At 32.4% G+C, this 21,203-nt stretch overlaps 2 protein-coding genes across 2 annotated transcripts; both read left to right on the top strand.

Moving 5' to 3' along the window:
• Positions 1-35: 35 nt before the first annotated feature.
• On the top strand, positions 36-10,003 carry LOC134688326 (cln5-like protein 1). Its single transcript, XM_063548916.1, has 3 exons — positions 36-1,964; positions 7,975-8,157; positions 9,118-10,003. Exons 1-3 carry the CDS (start codon positions 1,571-1,573, stop codon positions 9,279-9,281), a joined length of 741 nt encoding a protein of 246 aa, XP_063404986.1. The 5' UTR covers positions 36-1,570; the 3' UTR covers positions 9,282-10,003.
• Positions 10,004-17,488: 7,485 nt separating this feature from the next.
• On the top strand, positions 17,489-20,398 carry LOC134686451 (adhesion G protein-coupled receptor E1-like). The gene is made up of 2 exons (XM_063546115.1): positions 17,489-17,737; positions 18,991-20,398. The coding sequence occupies exons 1-2, from the start codon at positions 17,501-17,503 to the stop codon at positions 20,347-20,349; spliced, it is 1,596 nt and encodes a 531-aa protein (XP_063402185.1). The 5' UTR covers positions 17,489-17,500; the 3' UTR covers positions 20,350-20,398.
• Positions 20,399-21,203: the final 805 nt, after the last annotated feature.

The following is a 21,203-nucleotide window of genomic DNA, read 5'->3' as shown; positions in this document are numbered from 1 at the left end:
ATATATCAGGTCGTGCCATAAGGGTCAAGGTTATTTTTTACCTGGTGAAATTTCCTTCAAATACGTTACATTATAATATCTTATAAACAACTGAACTACAACGGCGAGTGAAAGAATTGTTTCTCGTCATGACTGCTAAAATAGATCAACATGGACATTATTTGCCTTTTTATGGATATTCAATAATATCTATGTGTGAAATGACACCAAAGCTGGAGGAACTGTACCACGTGTTGAAGGCATCGCCCATTGCTAAGTATTACGAACCATTACACTACTCTACTTATCATATGACCGTGTATAATATCTGGCACGAAAAGGAAAAGTTTTATCCATACCAATATAAATTGAACGATGGGAAACAACCAGATAAGGAACTGGACAATATGACTGAACTCATGAAACCAGCCTTATTCAAAATGGACGAAAAGATAAACGAATTTTCTAAGTTCGATTCAATCCACCTTAATGGTTTGAAAACCTTAAGAAGACCCCATCGTTCCAGTTTAATTATGACTGTAAATGTTGCTTCTCATGAGCAGGATTCCCACCTGCAAAACTTGAGGTATTGGTGCAAGGAACATTTTGACAAGTCTGACTCCGATCTTATATTTCATATCACTCTGGGATACAATTTCAAGGAAATTGCAGAAGACATAGAACCGGAATGCAAGAAATTAGAAGATTGGATTAAAAGTAATATTCCATCTATAATTTTAAGTAGACCGACTCCTATGTTGTTTACATCTATGGAAACTTTTATACCATATTCAAAGATATAGCAAGAACATAGCAAAATGGAACCAAAATAATAAATTTGTGGTTTTTCCGATCATCAACTTATAATCAAACTTATGAAATGTTATTTCTTTTCAGCGAATTTTGTAAAAAAAAAACTGCTACATTTTAAAAGAAAACAATCAAGTCATAGATTGAATTTTATTACATAAATGCTTTTTGACTAAACATAAACTTAATTTATCATTATCAGGCTAAAGAGTATATCGCTGTTCGAAAGTCATGAAACGATTGAGAAAGAACAAAAAACGGCAATGTTGCATGCACAGAAACAGACTATAAGATAACAACTGCCATTTTCCTGATTTGGCACTGTAGCAGGACATTTTAAGAAAAAAGTGGGAGGTTGAATCTGTATTTGTGGCTAGCCAGACCTCGCGCTTTTATGGCTAATGGCCTAAGTTATGTATAAAAATAATAAATAAACGAAAAACAAATATGTAACACATAAACAAACGACAACTACTGAATTACAGGCTCCTGACTTGGACTTGAGGACTTGGACAGGCACCAACATACAGAATGTGGCGGGGTTATACATGTGAGCGGGTTCCCAATCCTTCCTCTAACCTGGGACAGGGGTGTAACAGTACAACATTATATTATAGGTTTTGCGTAATAGCTTTTTTTTTAAATTCATATTCGAATTAAAAGAATGTTTAACGGTCCGTTCTGTTTCATACTGCTTTCGGCTTTTCATCATAGTTCTAAAAATAGATTATCGATGAATAGTTCCGAATGAATGTAAACAAAACTAACAATTATTCGAGCGATGGATCGCTGTTACTTAAATACTGTCTTAAATGTTGTTGTTCTATCTCCTTTTATTCGTGTATGCTTTTCCCAAATAGTCAAACCTAAATGTTTCTGGTATATTGGTGGCGATGGCAGTGATAATATCGATCTCAAATCCGTATTGACAGACAATAGTAATCAAACTTTCATAACTTATGACAAAAACAATTCAACCCGATATTACTACAACCCGTGTTACATGCTCAATAATGTGAATCCAAGGTGCAATACAAGTGCTTTGTGCAAAGAGGACTTACTGAATTCTGAATTCGAAAATATCGGAGATTTTTCTAATGTAAGACTAGAAATATTAAGTAATGGCGACTACTACAGAATTGATTATAATATATTACAGACATTAGTGAAAAAAGGTATTGTATTTTATAATTAATTACACGGTTGCTATCAAATTTGATTGGATTTCTTTCAATAACTTCAATTAAAATGATGTCTGTCAACAATTCAATAGTTTTACTCTAATTTGTATCACGTACGTCGTATATTATCGTCGTAATATGATTTTGTAAATGTATACCGCAACATCCCATGTGAGTGTGATGTTTTGGTTTTGCCTTTTCTCATTCAAACACTCGGTATTTATTAGAAAGAATACATATACATGATATAGGTAAATCTACATTTAAGAATATCAAAATACAATTTATAAATACAAACTATAATTAACAGACTGAATCTCTTTCACCACTCGTTAGGAGCCGTGAATAAACTCGTCATAGATATTCATGATATTTGGATTAAAAGTTTTCACACCAGACGTGCTTTTCGTGAGGCAAAAGACTCATCCGTGAAAGAGATGTACGAGATATCAACGAGACATTCAAACTCATAAGATGAAAAAACATGACAGCGCCATGGAAAAAAGAAAATGACAAACAGACAAATAGCACTTAATGTATACAAAACACAACATATAGATATCAGAAGATGTAGTACGAGTGCAAATGACACAACTCTATAACGCTATAAAGACTGAGCAACACGAACCACACCACAAACCGGCGTTGCTTTCGTGGAAGGTAAGCAGATACGGTTCAATAGGTGGCACCTGTTGTGCTGTTGATGTAATTGAAAGCTCGATGATATCTTAATAAAGTCTAATTTGGTAGGTCACATTAGGGGAAGAGAGGACGGGATTGTAGTTTTGGAAACAGATATCACATAACGGGCTACTTGCTTGTGATGGCGTTCGTAAAATTTACGTAGCAAGGATTTCAAATTCATCACTTGGAAAACCTCTGGTTTAATAGCTTTCATGTGAGAAGCAACTCTCTATCAATGAAATCTTGAAAAAACATACAAGCCCTTTAATATCTTGGTATGCTCCGTATACTCCGCATGCAGGTACTGTTGGAATATTGTTTCATAGAAATGGACAGTTAACAATTTGGAAGCTGAAATCATTTATTTTGTCGTAAAATGTTGTTTTCAGCAAATCCTCGTAGTTTCTATATGTAAGTCTAGATATGATGCAGACTCAACTGTATCTGATGAAGTTCGATAGGTTAGATGCTTTCAAAATAGTCGCCAAATTTTGAGTTATTAAGTAAGAGATCATCATCTATATAGCGAAAAGTAAAATTAAAGAATACTGCTAACATCTTCTCTTTCTTCCCAAGGAGAATGAAATAAGTATCATACGAATGAATAAAAAAGAAGACAAGAAGAGGACACAGCTGGTTACCATTGAACTGCTGTTTTTTGTTGAAATGCACGTGCTACAAACGTAACAAATATGTTGTCAATCAAGAGATCAAGCTTCTGATAATGTCAGATTCAGAGAAATGTTTTGTTTGAATCAGTGTTATTTTTAACAAGGTCGCTTCCTTAGACAAGACACGTTGTTCATTCTTTTTTATGAAACAAGCAGGAACAACTGTTTCAATTTTTCTTGCAGTTTGCCAAAAGCAAATAACAAAAATACCGAATTCAGAGGAAAGTTCTAAACGGATCAAAAACGGATCAAAACACATCATAACACATCAAACGACTTAAAAACAACTGTCGCAAAACTGTTAAATGTTGATTACTTGTGTAAAGGATAGAAAAGTCAAATGTTTTAATACTTTGCAAGATGAAATGGTCCTAGATTGTATGTACTCTTTAAGATCTTTGAATGTTCTTAGTATCCACATCTGATTCACGCCATCTGAACGACATAGCAATATGATGTAGTTTGCATGGACAATAAGACGCTCAAAACACAAAAGTAAAAACAGAGAACAGTAAAGTATATATGACCGGTTTCATTTCAAAACACATTTCTCTTTGATTGATCTAATAGTTAACAAAGTATTAACCTATATCATATTTACCAATAACAATAGGAAAGAATCTGTACGGTGACAGAAACTAACAGTTCCAATACATTGATCTACGAAACCGTTTCTGTCTATACTACCAATAGCATTTCAAATTTCAATTCATACGGATATCCAAAAAAGTATGAAAAAGTAAAATCACAAAAATACTGAACTCGGAGGAAAATCAACACGGAAAGTCCATAATCACATGGCAAAATCAAATAACAAAACGCATCAAAACGAATAGATAAGAACTGTCATATTCCTGACTTCGTACAGGCATTTTCAAATGTAGAAAGTGGTGGATTAAACCTGGTTCTATAGCGCTAACCCTCTCTCTTTAATAACAGTCTCATCAAAATCCGTTATATTTACATGATGCGTTAAATAAACAGTCACAATTAATAAAATATTCAAAAGACACTAATGTTCTGTTAAACTCATTAGCCTGGATGAAAAACACACAGCATCATGACTAGTCCAAGAACACTAAATGAAAATACTAAAGATCGGATATCAATTTCATTATTACAAAAAAAGATGAATTAATGTGGCAAAATATTTTCAGAGAAGATTTTCGAGAAAACGCAGCTGATAATCAATGAAACTGTGCAATGCTGTTCACAAGGAAGCTATTAAAGCAAAAGTTCCAAGTGGACAAGTTGAAATCATTCTCACATACATTATAAAGACGCCTTCACGAGTTGACTTACCATCATGTTTCCCAAATGACGACCGACATTTTCTTATTGTCGTAACCACAATCCCGTCCTCTTTTCTCTGATTTTGACCTACGGAATTTGACTTATCTACGAACTTTCAATTACATGGGCAACACAACAGGAGCCACTTGAAGAGCAGGATCTGTCTACTATTTTGAAGATCAACCAAGTTTTTAGCTCACCTGGCCCGAAGGGCCAAGTGAGCTTTTCCCATCACTTTGCGTCCGTCGTCCGTCGTCGTTAACTTTTACAAAAATCGTCTCCACTGAAACAACTGGGCCAAATTAAACCAAACTTGGCCACCATCATCATTGGGGTATCTAGTTTAAAAAAAGGGGCCGGTTACCCGGCCAACCGAGATTGCCGTCATGGCTAAACATAGAACATAGGGGTAAAATGCAGTTTTTCGCTTATAACTCAAAAACCAAAGCATTTAGAGCAAATCTGATTGAGGTAAAATTGTTTATCAGGTCAAGATCTATCTGCCCTGAAACTTTCAGATGAATCGGACAACCAGTTGTTAGGTTGCTGCCCCTGAATTGGTAATTTTAAGGACATTTTACTGGTTTTGGTTATTATCTTGAAAACTATTATAGGTAGAGATAAACTGTAAACAGCAATAATGTTCATCAAAGTAAGATTTACAAATAAGTCGTCATGACCGAAATGGTGACCCCTTTAGGAGTTATTTCCCTTTCAGTCAATTTTAACCATTTTTAGAAAATTTTAGTAACCTTTACAAAAATCTTCTCCTCTGAAACTACTGGGCCAAATTAATCCAAACTTGGCCACAATCATCTTTGGGGTATCTAGTTTATAAAATGTGTCCGGTGACCCGGCCATCCAACCAAGATGGCCACCATGGCTAAAAATAAAACATAGGGGAAAAATGCAGTTTCTGGCTGATAACTCAAAAACCAAAAACAATTAAAGCAAATCTGACAGAGTACGATTGTTTATCAGGTCAAGATCTATCTGCCCTGAAGTTTTCAGATGAATCGGACAACCCGTTGTTGGGTTGCTGCCCCTGAATTGGTAATTTTTAGGAAATTTTGCTGTTTTTTGGTTATTATCTTGAATATTATTATAGATGGAGATAAACAGTAAATAGCAATGATGTTCAGCAAAGTAAGAATTACAAAAAAGTCAACATAACCGAAGTGGTCAGTTGATTTCTTTAGGAGTTATTGTCCTTTATAGTCAATTTTTAACAATTTTCACTAACATTTTCCACTGAAACTACTGGGCCAAGTTCATTATAGATAGAGATAATTGTAAGCAGCTAAGAATGTTCAGTAAAGTAAGATGTACAAACACATCACCATCACCAAAACACAATTTTGTCATGAATCCATCTGCTTACATTGTCTAATATTTACATAGACGAAGGTGGGCTACACAGGCTCTTTAGAGCCTCTAGTTAATTAAATTCACCTTTCTCATTCCTTTGTGTTCTTTGTTGTGTTTTGTGGTATTTTCGATTTAAGAGTTTTAATGTTCCTTTGGTATTTTTTGTCTCTAATGAAAACGAAAAGTTCAATTTATATACAAAACTATTTGAAATGAAACTCATCAATAGTTAATTTAAAAAAATAAACCTCATACGATAATTTAAAAGTAACAAATCAGAGGCAAAAGCCTATGACTGAGATGCTCGTACGAACTCGAAAGCATCATTTATGTGTGCGTTGACAGGGTCAATGTTTCTCTCTATAAATTGCATGCATTATCAAATGACTTTAAACCAAGTCAATGTGTCCTAATCAGGAATAGGACACGATCCGTTAAAGTACAGTTAAGACGATTATTCGGATATTTAAAGATTTTAAATGTCTTCAGAGACTTAATAACTCTCTTGAATTAGTTTTTGTTTAGGAGAACCTCCCTATTAACATTCAAGTTTGCAAAGTACTAATTAAGATATAAATACACCACACGACGGGACAAAGGCTATTGTACTACTTAAAAATGGCAAGTTTATAAAGTGAAGGTTAACATGATACAGTTTGTCATTAATTTCTATTTGAAGTGGTTTATATATGTAAATATCGAAGAAAAGATCGATAATGAAGTAGATCTTCTAGTTAAGATATTATCCTAAATATCAAGTTTCCTTGAATATATGAGATTTAGGCATTCACTAGGCTATGAGTTAAAAAGAGACATGACATCATTATTATATCTGCAAGTGAAATTAAATCATAGAGAAAAATAGTTCAGAGCGCCAAAATGTTTTTTTAAATTAAAGATGTTTGTGTAAATCTTTAGAATTTTCAGATGGAAATAGATAAAAGGAAATTGAAAAATACTGTTCAGTCAACAAACTATTTTGAAATACACAAGTCGAAGATCACTTATTGATTTTGACATTTGATAAGGAACCCTGTTTTTTGGGTTGCTGCCCCTGAATTGGTAATTTTAAGTATATTTTGCAGTTGTTATCTTGAATATTTTTATAGCTAGAGATAAACTGTAAACAGCAATAAGTTTAATCAAAGTAAGATCTACAAATAATTCAAATGACCAAAATGGTCAATTGACCCCTTATGGAGTTATTGTCCTTTATAGTCAGTTTTTACCAAATTTTCGTAAATTTTAGTTATCTTACAAAAAATCTTCTTCCCTGAAATACTGAGACAAATTTAATCAAATTGTCACAATCATCAGTAGGGTATATTGTTTAATTGAAATGTGTCCAATGACCCCGCTTGCCAACCAACATGGCAGACATGGCTAAAAATATAACATAGTGGTCAAATGTAGCTTTTGGCTTATTCAGAAATTATCGCACATAGAGCAAATTTAATAACTGTGTAAATGTTTATCAGGTTAAGATCCATCAGTCGTAAAAAATTTTAGATGAATCAGACAACCCGTTGGTTTGTTGCTGCCAATGAAATTAAGGAAATTTTGCAGTTTTGGAGTTGTTGCCCTTTAAAATCATTTTATTTTTTTAATATTTCACTAAAGTCTTACCCTCTGAAACAACTGAGACAAATATAACCAAATCAATCATAATTAGGGTATCTAGTTTAAAAAAAGTGCCCGTTGGCCCTGCCTGCTAATTGAAATTAAAAATAGGAGATGAAGGACGCAGTCTCCTTGGAGCCTCTAGTTATCATAGACAGAAATGAACGGCACACAATTTAAAAAGTATGACCAAAATGTGCTTTCCATTACAGATACGCCATTAAAAATGGTAAGTTGAATACTTGTTTGCATAACAAAACAAATAGAAAGAGGATGCATTTATTACAGGGATCTTTTGAAAATACTTAAAAATTTGAAACATGCGTTTCACAAACAATATGCACTTATTTTTTATATATCCATTGCAGATAGTACCATAACTTTGGAGTGTATGGATAATGATAAACCGCAATTTTACTATAGAAGATCTGACCTTCAAGACAAATACTACTTTTCACTGTCATCAACACGATTCTGTAGAAGTAGATTCAGCATTGGTACTATAATGTGTGTTTCTCTTTTATCCATTGTACTCGTGTATCTAGTCGTAGGTGAGTTTCAGTATAAATGATTCCAACAGTTATTATTTTTTCAAAAATGTTAGATATTTGTAATTGTAAAAAGCTCATCAAGGTATTTTTTCAAACAATTGCTCTAGCTTCAACAAAAAAAAATGGCACCTTTAATGTTATTTCATGTGATAAATGAGCAGTTTTTTGGTAAAAACAAAACGGTTGTTTACAAAAGAAGACATGTGAAAAATAAATCACCAGCAACATCTGAATAAACAAACTAGGGTTATCGTTTTTTAGATAGAAATTCTGATTAAGAGAATGAAGTCATATCAAGTGTTTGAAAGCATGATCTGACGAGCAAGCATTGAAGCATCAGTCCCATAACCCTATCAGGAGTGAACACTTGACAAATTATGGGAATATCATTATGTAATCTGTTCTTACGTATGTCGAATCGAAATTTGAAATATATAGAAAGAAATTAAGGCAACAGTAGTATACCGGTTTTCAAAATTCAATAATGGATTGAGAAAAAAGCAATTCCGAGCTACAACAAAAAAACGAGGGAAATTGTCTGATTAAAAAAAAACCAGAAGTCTATACAATGAGATTGGTTTTTCAAAATGCAATTTAATATTTGCAAATTATGTAGAAATTAAAAAAAATCCAAAGACCTTTTGACACAACTTTAAGAATTGGTTATTCGTGGTACTTTTCAGGCCATCTTTAAATGTTGTCAAACTACGTGATTATATAACTGATTAATTTCAAATCTAAATCTAATTTCTTAATTCAGTGTAAAACATGTTGTAGCTAGTTTTTGACTTTATAAAATGTTAAGAGGTCTGCAAAATGTTTTTTATACGATTTTCTCGATGAAATTAAACCTTAGAGGATTCTAGAATTTGCTATCGACCTACTTTGGTGAAATGATAAATAATGTTATTTTTCATGACACGCTAATTTCAATCCTTAATCTGAAATTTCTTTTTTCAGGTTTACTATACAAGAAAGCTGTATTAGGAGTGTCTGGCCTACAACTTATACCTAATGCCACTTTTTGGGCAGCTCTTCCTGGTTTAATAAAAGACGGGTACTTGTTCTTTATAAGCCCATGTATTGGTAATAGAAGAGAATATGATAATTATGAACGTATTTAGAATAAGAATGTGCTGTTTGTTTTAAAATATAATAGTTAATGAAAGCCATGAACAGTTAAAATCCAGACTGAGTGTGTTTTACTTCATTAAAAAAATTAAGATCTGGAATGATAGCATATGACATAACTTTCCACCAGATAGACGAAAAGGTTAGAAACTATAGGTCATCGTATTACCTTTAATAATTAGCCGGACATCCACTCTGTCGCATTCCTATTTTGGTGGTGCGTATATATCTCTAAACAGTAAACAGCTATCTTACTTTGTGATATATTGGAACCTCTTCCAACCAAACTGGGAGAAGAAACTTATGTAACTTCAGTTTTACTTACTTAATTACATTATGACTAAAATGATTCGGTATTTTGGAGTTAAATGTTAGATTAAATAATTAATTTACAGCCCTTTTAGCGTATTTCATCCATCAACTATATGTTCAGTTACATTAGAAATAATTTACCATTATTGTAATTGACTTAATTTTGACTAAAAAAAAAATACATTTGTTTATATACTAATAGATTTCATGTTTTTTCCAGCTGCTACTCTGTTTCAAAAACTTTTTAAAATTTGGACATGCATTTGTCAATCATGTTCGTTTGAATATAAATATCTTTGTATGATTCGTTGTTCAGTTCATGTGTATGTATTTATTTATGTATTGATTTTTTGTGCATACTGAATTTTTTTTTATATTACTTTGTCATGTTTATTATATTTGATTGTGGTTTTATTTATTTTTATGCTTCAAAACTTTTCATAATATTAAAATGTAAAATTTGTATATAACCAAGATTGTTATTTGTCAACGTTATAATTCTTACGATTTTTTTCGTAAAACTTGGATATATCTTTGTAAGATTGTATTGCTATTACTATCAGCAACATGATGATATTTCTCAGCGCTCTACAAACGCGTATGTAGCTTGTCAATTGAACTGATATTTTATTGAGAGAGAAAAGGGTCGAGTAATTATATGGGTCACCATTTGGCACCATATATGTTAAGCTATCAGCAATGGCGTCGTAAGATCTTATCTCTAAAAGCACTGTCAGCTAGTACCGATATATATGTTCCATCAAATTTGGTTACATTGCAACCAATAGTGATGTTCGATTTTATGTTTCTACCCGTCCTTTCGACACTTTCAGTAATAGTGTATTATGCTTATATGTCTCGCCAAATTCGTTAACACGGTGTGATAATATATTTTCCTTCAAATCTGGTAATTCAGTCATCAATTGCACAAAACAGATAATACTTCGTTTAAGCCTACTAAATATAAATAGTTTCATACATGTACAAATGAACTCATCATAGATACCATGATTAAAATTTTGTATTTTCGCGTTTCGTCTACGTTATACTCGTCAGTTACGCTCGAAATAAAAAGTGTTAAAAAGTCCAAATGAAGTACGAAGTTGAAGAGTATTGAGGATAAAAAAATCCTATAGGTTTTGCCAAATACAGCTAAGATAATTTATTTCTGATGTACAAAAGTCTTAGTATTTCAGAAGAAATTAAAAGTTTTGTAAACGGTTAATTTATAATTATGACAATATCAGTGATAATTCGTGTCAACACAGAAGTGATGACCACTGGGCTGGTGAAATTCTCGGCTTTAAAAACTCCACCTACAGGGCATCGACTAAATAAAAATGAAATATTTTAGATTTTAAACTATTGTGTCTAATGCATATGAAAACAATAAGATATATATACAAACATGTTTAAATTGAAAACAACGGTAATTCAAACCTATGATTGCGTTGGATTAAAAATAGCAATTTATTTCCATGTGCATGAACAAAACATTCGTTGTGGAGGGATCTAAATACAGCACAAACAACATTGTCTAAAAGACCATACAAGTGTTAAAGTATATTTTAACAAAACGCATTTGACTTACAGTTCGAACAAATGATGTGTTTAAACCCTGCTGACTGCCATTGACAATTGCCAAATAAACATTGATCTCTACAACTTATTCAACATTTGGTATCGCTTAGTTTTTGTTGAACAAAGGTTTTACTTTGTGAATGCAATCATAAATTCGCTGTTCTAATGGATATCAATGTAGCAAAATTTGCAATTTTATCAACTGTCTCATACTTTAACACTCTAAACGATGGTAACACGTCTGATTACGATTTGCTGAATAATAGATGCTCTCAATGACATCACATGTGTTCGTGCATGCGAAGAATATTTCTTAATCATTTCTAAATTTACAAACTAACAATAAGTTAAAGAATGATATAAACTAAATATGAAACGGCCAATACCGAAGTACTTGTTACTTAACTAAAGTAATGCAATCGGGAACTTACAGTTACCCCAACAGTTATATCAACCCATTGATAGTTAATGAAATAACCCTTACACATTATGTTCGTTTTAAGTGTTCTACTGGATTTCACAATCACCTGGAAACGCTCACATGCAAACTATTGAACGGCAATGGCGTTTAAATGCCTGAATATGTTTTCAAAAGTGTCTCTTTATGCCCGGAAACGTTTGATAAATCAGCCAACACCAAAGTACTGGGTCCTGAGCTAATAAAATCGTTGGGAACCTGTTGATCACCAATCCAGTGCTAAAATAAGTTGATATATTCTTAATATTTTTCTTTATATATAAGGTAAGAAATTCATTTACGTGTGTCCGTTATAATATCTTTACTTTCATGGAAACTTGGTGATAAAACAATTTTGATGGTTATGTTTACATCATTGAAATTGTGTCCTTAAATTTACAAGCAGTGAACAAAGTGAAATTATTTCCGTTAATGTTATTTTCATCTTAATGGTTTTAAAGGATGTTTTCAACAGAAATACGTTATGGTTACAGAAGTTCAAATCTCATAAATCAACATGGAAAGACAAATCAAATATTACAAAAAAAGTAAAATCAACAGAGATACCGAAGGCCGAGGAAAAGTTAAACGGAAAGATGAATGTTTGTTTTTCTTTTCATCTTTTGTATGCATAATATTGTCAAATTTTTAATAACGTTTCAAATGAAATTAGTACAGCAGTCTTATTACTTTTCTATTAGACGGAAAAAGTGACTGCTACAAGCAATGCTTGGTTATGATAACTGTTTAGTCGTCCTCCTCAAACAAGAAGACGGTATCTTACTGATCTTGTGAAAGGAAATATGATGTAAATAGTTATCAAAAGTACCAGGACTATAATTTTATACGCCAGACGCGCGTTTCGTCTACATAAGACTCATCAGTGACGCTCAGATCAAAATAGTTAAAAAGCCAAATAAATACAAAGTTGAAGAGCATTGAGGATCCAAAATTCCAAAAAGTTGTGCCAAATACGGCTAAGGTAATCTACTCCTGGGGTAAGAAAATCCTTAGTTTTTCGAAAACTATTGTAAAGATTTTTCATTGTTGGTGCTTACCAATGATGGAACTTATTCTGATAATAGCACAGCATAGTAAAGAGTGCCTCTGTTCCTTCTACACATATTCACAGCGTGCAATATAAACATTGGAGCATCTACCTATACTTCTCATTTCATATCAATTCTTTATTAGTCAAGAAAATTGAACTGTGCTACTGATATGTCAACGTACCCGTGAATAATATCTAAACTGATGTATAACAGAAAAGAACATTTGATTGTCATATCTTTGAATTATGTACTAGTAATTTAATAAGTAGGAATTATTGGGAAAATAGGATTTTACAAATAAAATATCTCGGTTTTGATATTGAATACTATAGTAAAACAAAACTTGGAACACCAGACCCAGGTTTTGTCTACACACGAGTGGCGTTTCATACAAAATAGTTTAAAAAAGCCAAATCAATAAGGCAGCTAACAATAGATAAGAGGTTACCATGTACGGGTACCGTTTTATCTATTTTGTACTTGTTATTACAACAATAATATGATTAGATATAGGAAGATGTGGTGTGAGTGCCAATGAGACAACTCTCCATCCAAATAACAATTTGAAAATTAAACCATTATAGGTTAAAGTACGGCCTTCAACACGGAGCCTTGGCTCACACCGAACAACAAGCTATAAAGGGCCCCAAAATTACTAGTGTAAAACCATTCAAACGGGAAAACCAATGGTCTAATCTATATAAACAAAACGAGAAACGAGAAACACGTATATATTACATAAACAAACGACAACTACTGTACATCAGATTCCTGACTTAGGACAGGTGCAAACATTTGCAGCGGGATTAAACGTTTTAATGGGCCCAAACCTTCTCCCTTTTTCTGAAACAATAGCATAACATCACAACATATAAAAACATACGATAAAATATCAATTAGCAGACTTAACTCAATCAAAAAACGTATGATTACACAAAGAACGAATAAATTTGATCTGCGATATCTGAATACAAATGCACAGTTAATTAAATATTAGAGACAAACAGTCATGACCAAAAGGCTATCAAACAAATTCAAACACTGAGAAATATTTAACCAATCAATGTTCACTTTAGAAAAAAACCGGTTTTTTATAATCTTGAAGTTTATACAAATGTTGTAAGAATAAGTAAAAAATTGAAGATATTACAAATAATCAAAGCTGGTATACAGCCAAGATCCATATAAATAAAAAATGACAAAAAAGCATTATAAACAGTATCAACAGGTCGAATTAACAAGAAAATACGATTTGAGAGTACTCGCAGTTACTGACAGCTAGTTAAAAGCCAAAACCAATTAATAGTAAAAAATCATGCATCAGAGACTAAAATCGACTAAAACACATCACAGGGATTTAGTATTTTAACGTCATTAATAGTCAGAGAAGACATGACTTGTGCAATGCCAAAAATAAATGTATCGACAGGTAGTAGTATAGTGAAGAGCGACTTCTATAGAAATAAAAGTTAACGTGGCTGTGTCCCCTATACATCTCGCCTCAAAAGATAATGAAATTTAGTTATGTTTTAATTTGCTAATGACAAAATCAATATTAGTGCCAATGTGAACTATATTCAGAGATTGTATGAGATAGGCCAGTGAACAACATCTCTGTTAAACAAATGAGACGGGCTGTAAATGAATTAAAGCCTGTAAGATGTGGATCATTAGTATAAGGGGAGTGTTAAATAAAGGCAACAGTAGTATGTCGCTGATCAAAAGTCATCAATCGATTGAGAGAAAACCAATCCGAGTTACAAACTAAACCCGAGGGAAACATTTCAACTACAAGAGGAAAACAACGAAATAGCATAACACAGAAGTGCAATAACAAAAAACAAAACAAAAAACAAACAACAACGTTTGAAAAATAAGACAAAAACAACAATAGGGATTAGGGGGTCCTCATAAGGACTAGCATATCGATATTTACCTGTAATTAACTAAAATATTGTTCAAAAGGAGTACGTTTTAGTATTATTATCAAATGTGTTTTTTATGTTAAGATGAACATAATTAGATGATAAGTAAAAATTCGCGGAATTTCCATTTAAAACAAAATGGTTCTATTGTAAAAACTTAATCAGAAATTTATTATATGTGCCCGCAATATCATATTTTTTTATAATAAGAACTCTCGAAGTATTTCTATCTGTATGAGTTCTTTTCTCGTGCATATCGGCATGCTTTTTTTATTTTAGCATTTGTACTTTTGATACTTGAATATATTTTTGTTGAGTACAATTATTACTTCCCTTTAATGTAAACGTTTAAATATGCAAATATATTGAATCATTGGATTGAAATTCAACTGTAAATATACCTTTAAATATTTTAACTGATACTAATATAGTGGCGGTCCGGAGCGAACGGTTACCCTACATTCATTCTAATAGACGTTCGCATTATTTGACCACTTTTTGCAGCAAGTTCTCATTAAAATATCAGTATTTATTAAAGTCATATGAAACGAGTGAGTGGTGTAAAATAATGTTTGTCCAATTCTTGAATCAATGCATGTATACATCATAAACTTATTCCTCTGTGCACGATTTTATCATTATTGTCGCAAATATATCATATAATCGTCAATTTTTTTCTCTCTGTTTGTTATGATTAAACAAATATGGCTGCTCATTAAATGCAGTGTTTTGAAGCCGAGTTTTACCGATTGTCATCTTATAGTAAACAAATCACAAAAAGCATGGGTATTGAGCACGTGTTTAACATGTGTAATCAGATATTTGTTTATTTCAATGACAGATCCATGCGTATTGTGGTCACCGAATTTTTACGAGGAGGGTTACGCTCGAGTCATTATGGATACGAAAAATATGTCGGCAAATTGCTTCCTGGAAGAAAGTAATTAAAAATAAGTAAACTTCTTCTAAATGTGGACAAATTAAAGAATTTTCCTCAGAAAAAAGTATATGTACATAAGTTGTATAATGAAAACTATCCATATAGTTATAAAAAACATATGCATATTTTTTTTTAACTTGAGGTTTCTTATGACTTTAAGCGTATTTATCATTCAAAACATTTTAGATATCCGAATAAATATGTTACATAATTGGGGAGCTTTAGTATATTATGATATTTAATTTTGTTCAAGGTATTCGTTCTTTACGGGCAATCATCTGATAGACTCCCTTACATGTGGTATTTAATAGTCTCCCTACTATTTAATATCAATATATAAGAGCAGAAAAAGAAACTGTGCATCCTACAAAAGAAATGGCAAACCTTTAGCAAACCTGAAGGTGTCCAAATCCTGTTAAAATGGTTCTTTTTGAGATGTGGATTTCAAAAATGAAAGTGCTCTTGAATTGGATTTCCACGGTTATATGACTCTACAGAGTCAATAAAAGACAAAAACACATTTTTTTCTATGAAAAGTCTTTCTTTCCTTTATAAATAGTATTTTCATATTGATATCAAATTAGGTTAGACAAGCTAAACAGTATATCAGTCAATTGTCCCATTATTAGTATAAGAAGAAAAAAAACTTTTATGAACATAATCTTTAAAATCGTGATTCGAAGGATTCATTGCTCATGTTGCTGCCAAAAAATTAATGCACATTTCCATTAAAAATTTAAAAAAATATAATGGCAACGCACCTCCTTATTATATTAAAATATTACTTTTAATTGAATTCGTGAGACTTAAAAAAAAAAAAGAAAATTCCTTAAAAGCTTCCATATAATGACAGATCAAACAACTTATAACATAATGGAAATGACACGATCATGGCATTTCCATTTGTCCATACATATACTATATATACAAGTAATACACAATAAAAACCACTGACTTAATGGATGTAAAAACAATGGAATCTGTATGTACAAATACTTTATTAATTTTGCTGTTTTCGTTTACTTTTTGTATGGGAATAAATGATAGCACTTCGAAATATCTACACAATTTAACCGAACTGACAACAAATGTCAATGAACCGACAACTGATAATAAATATGGGCATAATTCGTCAAACCGTTTAACATTCAATAACTCAGCAAACATTTCCGACAACTGCAGCAGTATTCTACCACTCACAAACCTAGGGCTAGATCTTCCCTTACGATGTAACGTGTCAACGACAGAAACTACACAATTTGAGAGCAATACTGACTTGTCTGTTCAATCTGGTAAACAATATACCTTTGGAAAGAGGTTCATTTCTACTATGGACTATATCGAAAACGATCCCTTACGACATATGTCTACGATGACTTCGTTATTTGTCACAAAGGGGAAAATGGATCTGCTTAGCTTGGACCCATGTTCACAGTATGGTACGTGCAAACATGTTTCTAATTTGTCTATTCCTTTTTGTCGATGTGATGATTTTTGTACATATTATAATGATTGTTGTATTGACGCTGATCATATCAATCAGTCTACAGTAAATGTCAATTTAAATTTCAAATGTTCACCACATACATCTAGAAAAGATAGAATCGATGGTATATTCATTATCAAGAATTGTCCAGAAGTGTTCACGAGCACAGACATTGATTTGAAGTGTCGTTCAAATGATGTATTGACAGTTGGACCATGGGTTGCAAGCGAGGATAATGTTGTTTACCAAAATCAATTTTGTGCTGAATGCAACGGGGTGACTGTTTTTCAACATTTTTCAGTAAATTTTTCAAATGTTCATTCAAAGTATCTTGCAATGGAAGTTAACACGACAATGTTGCATACACTAGTTGAAGTTTTAAATCTTTATCAATCTAACAAGTTTAAAGATGTTCATATGGAATTTATTCCTCCGAAAACAGTTGCAGTTCGGCAATGCATGTTATTTAATGAACCAAAGGTAGAAAATACAGAAAACTGCTTTAATTACTACATGAATCCAGTTGTTCGTGCAATGATTGGAAAGCGGGAATTATATATGAATGTGTTTTGTGTTCCTCCTGATTATGGATGTTCATGTTTGGGATCAAGTGATTCATTTGGTCAGTGGTATAACTGGTTTCCGCTATCGGTGGTGTTCTCGTTTACAGAAAGGAATCTGTACTGTAATAACAAGGTAATGTAAACATATTAGAGTTACTTTAGGCTTATATTGTACTAAGAACTCGAATTGATCATATTTATGTATAGAACATAGTTATCAAAAGTACCAGGATTATAATTTTATGCGCCAGACGCGCGTTTCGTCTACATAAGACTCATCAGTGACGCTCAGATCGAAATAGTTAAAAAGCCAAATAAATACAAAGTTGAAGAGCATTGAGGATCCAAAATTTCAAAAAGTTGTGCCAAATACGGCTAAGGTAATCTACTCCTGGGGTAAGAAAATCCTTAGTTTTTCGAAAAATTCAAAGTTTTGTTAACAGAAAATTTATAAAAATGACCATATAATTGATATTCATGTCAACACCGAAGTGCTGACTACTGACGACATTTATATCTTATATTGCAACACATGAGTGTGTCTTTGACGTCTTTAAGATTTAGAGAAAGTTTTGGAATTGAATTCAAACAATATTTCAGTAAAATGGCTTCAAAGTGATGAAATATTTAAAAGCAATACTTGAGAACCTTCTGTTCATCTGATATAACAGTTGCATTTGAATGTATAACGTTTCCTGTTGTTTGAATATAACACTGCTACTTACCATGTATTTGCACTTGGCAGCTATCTCCGTATAATTGTATAAGCACCGATTGTAGCAATTCCGAAGCATCTGATATCAACACAAACGTGAATAAGGTTTTCAGTTATTCAGAACTAATTTTCTACTGTTTTTTTTGTATAACTGTTTGATGTTTATCTTTGATTTATGAGCACCAAATAGCTTTTGTTATTTCCCACTCATTTTTGTGTTCTGATAATTCCAAGCAATTGTAAAATCATATTTTGATGTGCAATTTTATTAATAACAATACAGGGGAATAAGTTTGTATAAGACTATGCATGCTATCGAACGGGCGCTATTGCGGCCCAAATGATTATCTACAACATGTCGATCAAGTTATTACCTCTCTAAGGCAAAGTTGAATTTCACTATTTTCGTAGTCCTTTTTGGTCATATAGGTTCTCGTGTTTTCGTGAATAATATGAAAACAACTACAAATGCTGTCTCAGATTGTAGGTCAGTATATCATTGTTTGTCATCAAACAAGTCAGCCAACAAAATGCATTGGACATCACGTTCATAAGCGTAATGGGTTTTCATTGTCTTTTAGTGCAAAATTCTTCTTTAATCTGATCATGAGCAGTGGCGACACACCATTATTAAACATTGTATGTACTTAAATGTCGTTCTTTTCTCTTAGGTAAACAAACTCTGCATAGAGACTGAATTGTATACTGGTTATCGTATAGATAAAATAGTTCACTGGCTGCATTCGTTTGCACTGGAGGTCAAAATGATAAAACAAATTCAGCTGGTTCTGGCATGGTCGTTCCGGCGAGATGTTGAAACATTGGGTATGAGCGTATATCGAACATATAAAAAGAATAAAACACATTATGTTACTCCAATCAATATGCGACTAAAAATCATCAAGAAGCTCAATTCAATTGAAATGCTAAAATTTGAAACTAAACTACACAACTGTTTATGGTTCATGAGGATTAAATCGTCAACCAGCCATGATTTCGAGTTTTCCACATTTAAATTGGAGAGGTTGTTAAATGAGAATATTACTAATGGTACATCATTAAATAGCACTGGTCTGTCGTATAAAGAGGTAAATGTCAGCATCAAAACGAGCTTCAGTGAACAACTATGTGACAGTTATTCGATTGAATCTGAATTAGAGGAAAAAACAGCAGCTATGATAGTCACAAAGGTAACGTGTTGGAATGAATTGGATCAAACATTAACATCACAGGATTTTAGGAAGAATATTATAACATATACGGGTATGGCTGCTTCTATTATTGCTTTAACTGTATATCTGACTGTACACAGAAAGTTCGGAATGCATAAAACAATTCCTGGTTCAAACGTAGAAAATTTATCCATTGCTTTGTTACTTTCAGATATTTTATTCATGGTGGGTGTTGGCGCCAATGATCATTATATAGTCTGCTATACCGTAGGTGTTGTTCTCCACTACCTTTGGCTGTCTGTGTTTTCATTCAAGTCTGTTGCCCTGATTTATATGTGTCATAATATAAGACAAATGTCAGCTAATAATGCACATGCACTTGGTATAAAAAACAAGAAAGCGTATCTTACAGTGCTTGGTCTTCTGTTGCCAGTTATATTTGTAGGACCTGCAGTGATACTTGATTTGGTTATTCCTGGTGTTAATCTTGATTACAGCGGGAGTATTTGCTTCCCTACAGGGTATCCCGCTAACTTAATCTTTGTATCTGCTCCGATAGGTTTGTCGGTTCTCATCAATGTAGTCAGTCTAATGTGTATTGCTTTGGTAATTACTAAGCAGTCATATGAGACACGTCACATCCGGAAGTCAAGTTCTTTTAAGTTCATTTTAGTGTTTGTGCGAATAAGCATCGTGACAGGTGCATTTTGGGTAACTGGAGTACTGGGAGCCGTTGTTCGGACTGAGTTTATGGAATACTTGTTTATAATTACTTGCAGTATTCAAGGCTTGTTGTTTGCAATTGCTAATTTGTCAACAAGGCGTGTTTCCAAGTCAATAAGAAAAAGTTATGATTAACCAGGTAACAATATACACAAATTCCAATCGTCTAGGAGGCTAATTTTGATACCACGAATTTCTTTCTATTGTAATTAATTATGTTTATTAATATCTCTTATGTGACAAAAAAAATATATCAATGTAGTAGCTTACATCAATGTTTCTTCTATCATGTAAATATATTAAGGAGATAGATTGAAAACATGTAAAGCAAATGATACGTCAAAATTCAGACGCACTATTGCCGATAGTTATATCGTATGGTTTAGTTGTTTGAAATGATTAAAGCTTTTCACTACTTTAATAGTGATCAGTTTCTGTTATTATAATTGTTGTCGAGCATTGGTCAATACTTCATATATAGTATCAGAGATACTCACTTGTATGTGCTAACTTATACATTCCGTATGTCAATTAATGTTCATTTATTCTTATCTGTCAAATGTAAATATTGAAATATAGGTTTAACTATAGATGTGAATACTTATTTCATTTTGAATGTCGTCATCATCAAATGTCGTCTTCCTTGTCGTCAGTTTAAATAAAGTATTTCAGGTTTGTTCCTCAACTTGAACAGTTTAAATAAAAGTCTAAGATATCAATTGGATTTTTTTCTCATTTGCCTTCATACCCTGAAATGTACAATTCTTACATTTAACTGAAAACAGTAAAATAACAAAAATACCGAACAGAAAGTGAAATTCAAATTTGGTTAAATTGCAATTCAAACGAATGGAAAACAAGCGTCATATTCTTGCCTCCCTTAGGAGAGTTATTTCGTTATGTAAAACATAGTGAATTAAACCTGGTCGTATAGCTAGCTAACCCTCACTTGTATGACTTCCATTATATTGACAACAATGCGTGACCAA

The sequence above is a fragment of the Mytilus trossulus genome, chromosome 10 (assembly GCF_036588685.1).
Source record: "Mytilus trossulus isolate FHL-02 chromosome 10, PNRI_Mtr1.1.1.hap1, whole genome shotgun sequence".
NCBI classification, from domain to species: Eukaryota; Metazoa; Mollusca; class Bivalvia; order Mytilida; family Mytilidae; genus Mytilus; species Mytilus trossulus.
This window is presented reverse-complemented; position numbering and strand designations above follow the sequence as displayed.

Excerpts from the sequence above, each read along its gene's own strand:
- LOC134688326 (XM_063548916.1), top strand. The coding sequence starts at position 1,571 with ATGGATCGCTGTTACTTAAATACTGTCTTAAATGTTGTTGTTCTATCT. Across the intron at positions 1,965-7,974 it reads ACAGACATTAGTGAAAAAAG|ATAGTACCATAACTTTGGAG; the intron begins GTATTGTATTTT and ends TATCCATTGCAG. Across the intron at positions 8,158-9,117 it reads ACTCGTGTATCTAGTCGTAG|GTTTACTATACAAGAAAGCT; the intron begins GTGAGTTTCAGT and ends TTCTTTTTTCAG.
- LOC134686451 (XM_063546115.1), top strand. The coding sequence starts at position 17,501 with ATGTTATTTAATGAACCAAAGGTAGAAAATACAGAAAACTGCTTTAAT. Across the intron at positions 17,738-18,990 it reads ATCTGTACTGTAATAACAAG|GTAAACAAACTCTGCATAGA; the intron begins GTAATGTAAACA and ends CTTTTCTCTTAG.